The sequence below is a fragment of the Trichoplusia ni genome, chromosome 11 (assembly GCF_003590095.1).
Source record: "Trichoplusia ni isolate ovarian cell line Hi5 chromosome 11, tn1, whole genome shotgun sequence".
Taxonomy (NCBI): domain Eukaryota; kingdom Metazoa; phylum Arthropoda; class Insecta; order Lepidoptera; family Noctuidae; genus Trichoplusia; species Trichoplusia ni.
The window spans coordinates 536,450-546,218 of NC_039488.1; the positions used below are offsets into that span (position 1 = coordinate 536,450).

Below are 9,769 nucleotides of genomic sequence, written 5' to 3' on the forward strand. Positions count from 1 at the left end.
CAAGAATATCTTACAAAATTGTACATTTAAACAGCTACGTGTTGTGTGACTTATATAAACGTCCCCGCAATGTCAAATTAAACATAATACTTACAGGCATAGGAAAAAAATCTCCGACAAAACCCACTTTAATCCAAAATTAAATTCATCTTTCGGATTAAAAATTGTGATTTCCACTTATTTTTCCCAGGCTCACTGATCACTCACTTTTTTCACAACACAATTTTACTCATCTCACTTTTAAAGATATAAAAACGATAGTTGCCTAGTCTCCAATGATCTATCTCACGCAATGGTCAAAGGTGAAATGTTCAATTCTTAAGAGCAGTGGAAACAGTTTCTCACATAAATTTGTATTAATTTACATTGATCTCGTGTCATGAGTCGCCCGTTCCTTTTGTCCCGTATAAAGGGTCAGATATTCGCGGTAACCGGTTTAGACCGGTATCTTAGAAGTCAGATGACAGTAAAATTATTTTTCCATACTTTCGAATTACGAAGACTTTTTTAATACCTATTACAAGGGCAGTATTACTTTTGTTTATAAGTTCCGGTTTAAAAGTAATAAGAAAAAGAAATCAGGCAATCAATTATTATTATTGAGATTGTTATTGTACTATTCCAGTTAATAAGTCATTATAAATAACTTTTTAAGTAATAAATGACAAATTTTCAGCAATTTTTAATTATTTGAATTCGGTCCATGAACCCTTTTTTCATCACTGCATAAAAGTTCTCTTTATCTACCCAGTTCAAATTACATACTACGATTGTACAAAACTGTTCAGTAAATGAGTCTTAAGTATAATGATTATTTTGTTTATATATCATTGTGTTTAACAACTAAATAAGTGGTTTCTTAGGTTTACGCGAATGTTAGACATTGAAATGAAACTACTTTTACGGATTTTATCGCGGCTTAATTTTAGATTTTAGTTACCGACGTTTCGAAACCTTTGCAGGTATCATGGTCACGGGCAGACTGAGATGGCGTTCGTCTTGACAGAAGATGTTGCTCGTTCTACCTTCATATTTTAATTAATTATTTGTGGTCCGACCTACGCAGTATGAGCTCACTGTGTGTTGATGTCTTGCAGCGCTGCTCTTGGGTTTGGCCTTGAGTTTATTTATTATTGGATCCCAAGTAGGTGATATCTTCCAGCCATCTTCTCTATTGAAATTAGGGTGTTTTTTAATCTCAATAGCCTCGCGAAACATCCTAGGTAGGAATTTGGATTCTATAGCGAGGATCTGTGGTTGGTCAAATCTAATATAATGGCTGGAACCTTCAGCATGTTCGGCGACTGCAGACTTCGTTGAGCGGCGGTGTTTGACGTCAGCTATGTGTTCTTTAACGCGGGTTCCTATGCTTCGTTTGGTTTGACCGATGTAAGAGAGGCCGCAGTCACAATCTAGTTTGTATACTCCCGTGGGTGACTATCTTAGTCATGACGAGAGTTTCGGAAGGCACGTTAAATTTTGGGTCCTGGCTATTATTCATAAATCTTTGATAGTCGGTACGAGTAGTCAGAAACTAGAAAGTCTTAACAATTTATTTAACTAAGGGGTATCGTGTTGCCCAGGTAACTGGGTTGAAGAAGTCAGATAGACAGTCGCTCCTTGTAAAACACTGGTACTTAGTTGAATCCGGTTAGACTGGAAGCCGGCCCCAACAAAATTGGGTAAAGGCTAGAACGATGATTAGTGGTGACCAATCATCTCTGCATTTAATGATCTGAAAATAGGTTGTGCACTTTTTTGTACGCCTAGGTATAATTTATATTGCTAGTTGAAAGTCTTTTTTTCAGAACAAAGTAAGTATATATTGATTTATTTAAATAAACGAGAAAATTTAGGTTTCATGTAAGTATTTTTTAATGTATTTTTTCTAGCAACTATGGCTCTTATCGAATATTTTAATTGCCCTACATGCAAAATGTTCTTTTGACATTTGATACAACTATAGAAATTGTATGTCGTTTTTTTTTTAAATCTACCGTTATCATTAGTATATTCGAAGTGCATTAACTTGTTTTACCTTTTAGGTGTCTCCCCTTGCTAATACTTTAGTTTGTATTGTAGTGTCTCTGATTGTCCACCTGATGGTAGGTTGCTGAAACTAATCAGGTATGGATTGTCCAGTCTAATAGGCACGGGTCTAAAATGTGTGCTTTGTTATTAAAGTGTGATGTTGTATTTTTACACGAGTTATCGCAGAAGTCAGTTGATTATTCAATAGTAATGAAATAAAAGCTTGTTTTTTCATTGCAAACAAAATTTATTACATAAAGAAGATGTACCCAAACAAAAGAAATTGAAGCAAATAAAACAGGAATATAAATTAGCAAGTAAGACAAGGCTGGCTTCTAGTTCCCAGCTTTACCAAAAGTTGTTTACGGGTGATACGACAATTCTTACGACCCGGTCCACGGAATGATCTACTTGCACCAGAAGCCGCTGTAGAAGCACCAGCTGTGGCAACAGAGTCACCACCTACTACATAACTTGACTCATAGTTGCTTACATAGCTCGGTCCCGACGAGACACTTGAAGCTGCTGCTGCGCCTGAACCTACACTAACTCCACGTCTTGCTCCTGACCCATGTAAAGCGCCAGCACTTCCAGCCGCTGCAGCCGCTGAAGCTGCCGCTGCTTCTCCGGAACCTGTTCCGGACACATACTGTTGATAATTACTTCCACGATCTGCAGTGCCACGTGCTACAGCTGCCGCCGCGGCTGTGGCTGAAGGAGCTGCTGATGCAATCAAGTCGTAACTTTCTTCTTCTTCACTTGATGCGGAAGTATTAACGGTCGTCGATACTTCTACTGAACTTTCTTCGATCAAAATCTTTTTACCCGGTGTCTTATGAGTTGATGTTACTACTGAACTTTTATGTGCGTGACGTGATCGACCGGGACCTCGAGATCGACCAAATCCAAGTGCTGTATTGTCAGCTGCTGCTACTGCCGCTGCTGATGCTGCACCGGTTCCGTATTCATCTGCACCACCAGCCCCTGTTGCGGTAGAAGCTGCCACTCCTGATTCACCAGAACCGATACCGGCTCCTAGTCTTAATCCTGATCCGTAAGCGCTACCATCACCACTTGCACCTGCTGCCGCTGCTGCTGCTCCTGTTGCCCCGGAACCGTATCCGTAATCATATGAATCGCCCGCACCACCTGCGCCTGCTGCAGCGGAAGCAGCTGCGGCTGCTGAAGCTCCTGAACCGGCACCAGATCTGTGTCCGTATCTTGATCCGCGGGCACCTCCTGCACTACTAGCGCCTGCGGCAGATGCGGCTGCAGCTGCTGCTGCTCCTGCTGCTCCAGAATCGTATCCGTAGTCGTATGCTTCGCCTGCACCACCTGCGCCTGCTGCGGCGGAAGATGCTGCGGCTGCTGAAGCTCCTGAACCGGCACCAGATCCTTGTCCGTATCTTGATCCGTAGGCACCTCCGGCACTACCAGCGCCTGCGGCAGATGCGGCTGCAGCTGCTGCTGCTCCTGCTGCTCCAGAATTGTATCCATAGTCGTATGCATCGCCTGCACCACCTGCGCCTGCAGCGGCGGAAGCAGCTGCGGCTGCTGAAGCTCCTGAACCAGATCCAGATCCAAGTCCATAACCAGGTCCATAATAGTTTCCTGTTCCGCTTGCTGCAGCTGAGGCTGCGGCTGCTGCTGCAGATCCTGCTCCTGCTGAGTCAGAGTTGTATCCTGACACATATTGCTGATAGCTTGCGCCTCTTCCAGATGAACCTCCTACACCACTTGAACCTGCTGCAGCTGCGGCTGCTCCTGCTGCTCCAGAATCGTATCCGTAGTCGTATGCATCGCCTGCACCACCTGCGCCTGCTGCGGCGGAAGCAGCTGCGGCTGCTGAAGCTCCTGATCCGGCACCAGATCCGTGTCCGTATCTTGATCCGTAAGCACCTCCGGCACTACCAGCGCCTGCGGCAGATGCGGCAGATGCGGCTGCAGCTGCTGCTGCTCCTGCTGCTCCAGAATCGTATCCGTAGTCGTATGCATTGCCTGCACCACCAGCGCCTGCTGCGGCGGAAGCAGCTGCGGCTGCTGAAGCTCCTGAACTGGCACCAGATCTGTGTCCGTATCTTGATCCGTAAGCACCTCCGGCACTACCAGCGCCTGCGGCAGATGCGGCTGCAGCTGCTGCTGCTCCTGCTGCTCCAGAATCGTATCCGTAGTCGTATGCATTGCCTGCACCACCAGCGCCTGCTGCGGCGGAAGATGCTGCGGCTGCTGAAGCTCCTGAACCGGCACCAGATCCTTGTCCGTATCTTGATCCGTAGGCACCTCCGGCACTACCAGCGCCTGCGGAAGATGCGGCTGCAGCTGCTGCTGCTCCTGCTTCTCCAGAATTGTAACCATAGTCGTATGCATCGCCTGCACCACCTGCGCCTGCTGCGGCGGAAGCAGCTGCGGCTGCTGAAGCTCCTGATCCGGCACCAGATCTGTGTCCGTATCTTGATCCGCGGGCACCTCCTGCACTACTAGCGCCTGCGGCAGATGCGGCTGCAGCTGCTGCTGCTCCTGCTGCTCCAGAGTCGTATCCGTAGTCGTATGCATTGCCTGCACCACCAGCGCCTGCTGCGGCGGAAGCAGCTGCGGCTGCTGAAGCTCCTGAACTGGCACCAGATCTGTGTCCGTATCTTGATCCGTAAGCACCTCCAGCACTACCAGCGCCTGCGGCAGATGCGGCTGCAGCTGCTGCTGCTCCTGCTGCTCCAGAATCGTATCCGTAGTCGTATGCATTGCCTGCACCATCAGCGCCTGCTGCGGCGGAAGATGCTGCGGCTGCTGAAGCTCCTGAACCGGCACCAGATCCTTGTCCGTATCTTGATCCGTAGGCACCTCCGGCACTACCAGCGCCTGCGGAAGATGCGGCTGCAGCTGCTGCTGCTCCTGCTTCTCCAGAATTGTAACCATAGTCGTATGCATCGCCTGCACCACCTGCGCCTGCTGCGGCGGAAGATGCTGCGGCTGCTGATGCTCCTGAACCAGATCCAGATCTGTGTCCGTATCTTGATCCGTAAGCACCTCCGGCACTACCAGCGCCTGCGGCAGATGCGGCTGCAGCTGCTGCTGCTCCTGCTGCTCCAGAATCGTATCCGTAGTCGTATGCATTGCCTGCACCACCAGCGCCTGCTGCGGCGGAAGATGCTGCGGCTGCTGAAGCTCCTGAACCGGCACCAGATCCTTGTCCGTATCTTGATCCGTAGGCACCTCCGGCACTACCAGCGCCTGCGGAAGATGCGGCTGCAGCTGCTGCTGCTCCTGCTTCTCCAGAATTGTAACCATAGTCGTATGCATCGCCTGCACCACCTGCGCCTGCTGCGGCGGAAGCAGCTGCGGCTGCTGAAGCTCCTGATCCGGCACCAGATCTGTGTCCGTATCTTGATCCGCGGGCACCTCCTGCACTACTAGCGCCTGCGGCAGATGCGGCTGCAGCTGCTGCTGCTCCTGCTGCTCCAGAGTCGTATCCGTAGTCGTATGCATTGCCTGCACCACCAGCGCCTGCTGCGGCGGAAGCAGCTGCGGCTGCTGAAGCTCCTGAACTGGCACCAGATCTGTGTCCGTATCTTGATCCGTAAGCACCTCCAGCACTACCAGCGCCTGCGGCAGATGCGGCTGCAGCTGCTGCTGCTCCTGCTGCTCCAGAATCGTATCCGTAGTCGTATGCATTGCCTGCACCATCAGCGCCTGCTGCGGCGGAAGATGCTGCGGCTGCTGAAGCTCCTGAACCGGCACCAGATCCTTGTCCGTATCTTGATCCGTAGGCACCTCCGGCACTACCAGCGCCTGCGGAAGATGCGGCTGCAGCTGCTGCTGCTCCTGCTTCTCCAGAATTGTAACCATAGTCGTATGCATCGCCTGCACCACCTGCGCCTGCTGCGGCGGAAGATGCTGCGGCTGCTGATGCTCCTGAACCAGATCCAGATCCGAGTCCATAACCAGGTCCATAATAGTTTCCTGTTCCGCTTGCTGCAGCTGAGGCTGCGGCGGCTGCTGCAGATCCTGCTCCTGTTGAGTCAGAGTCGTATCCTGACACATATTGCTGATAGCTTACGCCTCTTCCAGATGAACCTCCTACACCACTTGCACCTGCTGCAGCTGCGGCTGCTCCTGCTGCTCCAGAATCGTATCCGTAGTCGTATGCATCGCCTGCACCACCTGCGCCTGCTGCGGCGGAAGATGCTGCGGCTGCTGAAGCTCCTGATCCGGCACCAGATCCGTGTCCGTATCTTGATCTGTAAGCACCTCCGGCACTACCAGCGCCTGCGGCAGATGCGACAGATGCGGCTGCAGCTGCTGCTGCTCCTGCTGCTCCAGAGTCGTATCCGTAGTCGTATGCATTGCCTGCACCACCAGCGCCTGCTGCAGCGGAAGCAGCTGCGGCTGCTGAAGCTCCTGAACTGGCACCAGATCTGTGTCCGTATCTTTTTCCGTAAGCACCTCCGGCACTACCAGCGCCTGCGGCAGATGCGGCTGCAGCTGCTGCTGCTCCTGCTGCTCCAGAATCGTATCCGTAGTCGTATGCTTCGCCTGCACCACCAGCGCCTGCTGCGGCGGAAGATGCTGCGGCTGCTGAAGCTCCTGAACCGGCACCAGATCCTTGTCCGTATCTTGATCCGTAGGCAACTCCGGCACTACCAGCGCCTGCGGAAGATGCGGCTGCAGCTGCTGCTGCTCCTGCTTCTCCAGAATTGTAACCATAGTCGTATGCATCGCCTGCACCACCTGCGCCTGCTGCGGCGGAAGATGCTGCGGCTGCTGATGCTCCTGAACCAGATCCAGATCCGAGTCCATAACCAGGTCCATAATAGTTTCCTGTTCCGCTTGCTGCAGCTGAGGCTGCGGCGGCTGCTGCAGATCCTGCTCCTGCTGAGTCAGAGTCGTATCCTGACACATATTGCTGATAGCTTGCGCCTCTTCCAGATGAACCTCCTACACCACTTGCACCTGCTGCAGCTAAGGCTGCTCCTGCTGCTCCAGAATCGTATCCGTAGTCGTATGCATCGCCTGCACTACCTGCGCCTGCTGCGGCGGAAGCAGCTGCGGCTGCTGAAGCTCCTGATCCGGCACCAGATCTGTGTCCGTATCTTGATCCGCGGGCACCTCCTGCACTACTAGCGCCTGCGGCAGATGCGGCTGCAGCTGCTGCTGCTCCTGCTGCTCCAGAGTCGTATCCGTAGTCGTATGCATTGCCTGCACCACCAGCGCCTGCAGCGGCGGAAGCAGCTGCGGCTGCTGAAGCTCCTGAACTGGCACCAGATCTGTGTCCGTATCTTGATCCGTAAGCACCTCCGGCACTACCAGCGCCTGCGGCAGATGCGGCTGCAGCTGCTGCTGCTTCTGCTGCTCCAGAATCGTATCCGTAGTCGTATGCATTGCCTGCACCACCAGCGCCTGCTGCGGCGGAAGATGCTGCGGCTGCTGAAGCTCCTGAACCGGCACCAGATCCTTGTCCGTATCTTGATCCGTAGGCACCTCCGGCACTACCAGCGCCTGCGGAAGATGCGGCTGCAGCTGCTGCTGCTCCTGCTTCTCCAGAATTGTAACCATAGTCGTATGCATCGCCTGCACCACCTGCGCCTGCTGCGGCGGAAGATGCTGCGGCTGCTGATGCTCCTGAACCAGATCCAGATCCGAGTCCATAACCAGGTCCATAATAGTTTCCTGTTCCGCTTGCTGCAGCTGAGGCTGCGGCGGCTGCTGCAGATCCTGCTCCTGCTGAGTCAGAGTCGTATCCTGACACATATTGCTGATAGTTTGCGCCTCTTCCAGATGAACCTCCTACACCACTTGCACCTGCTGCAGCTGCGGCTGCTCCTGCTGCTCCAGAATCGTATCCGTATTCGTATGCATCGCCTGCACCACCTGCGCCTGCTGCGGCGGAAGCAGCTGCGGCTGCTGAAGCTCCTGATCCGGCACCAGATCCGTGTCCGTATCTTGATCCGTAAGCATCTCCGGCACTACCAGCGCCTGCGGCAGATGCGGCAGATGCGGCTGCAGCTGCTGCTGCTCCTGCTGCTCCAGAATCGTATCCGTAGTCGTATGCATTGCCTGCACCACCAGCGCCTGCAGCGGCGGAAGCAGCTGCGGCTGCTGAAGCTCCTGAACTGGCACCAGATCTGTGTCCGTATCTTGATCCGTAAGCACCTCCTGCACTACTAGCGCCTGCGGCAGATGCGGCTGCAGCTGCTGCTGCTCCTGCTGCTCCAGAATCGTATCCGTAGTCGTATGCATTGCCTGCACCACCAGCGCCTGCTGCGGCAGAAGATGCTGCGGCTGCTGAAGCTCCTGAACCGGCACCAGATCCTTGTCCGTATCTTGATCCGTAGGCACCTCCGGCACTACCAGCGCCTGCGGAAGATGCGGCTGCAGCTGCTGCTGCTCCTGCTTCTCCAGAATTGTAACCATAGTCGTATGCATCGCCTGCACCACCTGCGCCTGCTGCGGCGGAAGATGCTGCGGCTGCTGATGCTCCTGAACCAGATCCAGATCCGAGTCCATAACCAGGTCCATAATAGTTTCCTGTTCCGCTTGCTGCAGCTGAGGCTGCGGCGGCTGCTGCAGATCCTGCTCCTGCTGAGTCAGAGTCGTATCCTGACACATATTGCTGATAGCTTGCGCCTCTTCTAGATGAACCTCCTACACCACTTGCACCTGCTGCAGCTGCGGCTGCTCCTGCTGCTCCAGAATCGTATCCGTAGTCGTATGCATCGCCTGCACCACCTGCGCCTGCTGCGGTGGAAGCAGCTGCGGCTGCTGAAGCTCCTGATCCGGCACCAGATCTGTGTCCGTATCTTGATCCGCGGGCACCTCCTGCACTACTAGCGCCTGCGGCAGATGCGGCTGCAGCTGCTGCTGCTCCTGCTGCTCCAGAGTCGTATCCGTAGTCGTATGCATTGCCTGCACCACCAGCGCCTGCAGCGGCGGAAGCAGCTGCGGCTGCTGAAGCTCCTGAACTGGCACCAGATCTGTGTCCGTATCTTGATCCGTAAGCACCTCCGGCACTACCAGCGCCTGCGGCAGATGCGGCTGCAGCTGCTCCTGCTCCTGCTGCTCCAGAATCGTATCCGTAGTCGTATGCATTGCCTGCACCACCAGCGCCTGCTGCGGCGGAAGATGCTGCGGCTGCTGAAGCTCCTGAACCGGCACCAGATCCTTGTCCGTATCTTGATCCGTAGGCACCTCCGGCACTACCAGCGCCTGCGGAAGATGCGGCTGCAGCTGCTGCTGCTCCTGCTTCTCCAGAATTGTAACCATAGTCGTATGCATCGCCTGCACCACCTGCGCCTGCTGCGGCGGAAGATGCTGCGGCTGCTGATGCTCCTGAACCAGATCCAGATCCGAGTCCATAACCAAGTCCATAATAGTTTCCTGTTCCGCTTGCTGCAGCTGAGGCTGCGGCGGCTGCTGCAGATCCTGCTCCTGCTGAGTCAGAGTCGTATCCTGACACATATTGCTGATAGCTTGCGCCTCTTCCAGATGAACCTCCTATACCACTAGCACCTGCTGCAGCTGCGGCTGCTCCTGCTGCTCCAGAATCGTATCCGTAGTCGTATGCATCGCCTGCACCACCTGCGCCTGCTGCGGCGGAAGCAGCTGCGGCTGCTGAAGCTCCTGATCCGACACCATATCCGTGTCCGTATCTTGATCCGTAAGCACCTCCGGCACTACCAGCGCCTGTGGCAGATGCGGCTGCAGCTGCTGCTGCTCCTGCTGCTCCAGAATCATATCCGTAGTC

The 9,769-nt window shown here is 53.5% G+C and overlaps 1 protein-coding gene across 1 annotated transcript; it reads right to left on the bottom strand.

Annotated features, from left to right (window-relative positions):
* Nucleotides 1-2,257: 2,257 nt before the first annotated feature.
* LOC113498770 (fibroin heavy chain-like) lies at nt 2,258-9,769 on the bottom strand (the record flags this gene model as incomplete). Its single annotated transcript, XM_026878912.1, has 1 exon — nt 2,258-9,769. A coding segment is annotated over one exon (7,428 nt), but the record flags the coding sequence as incomplete, so codon positions are not given.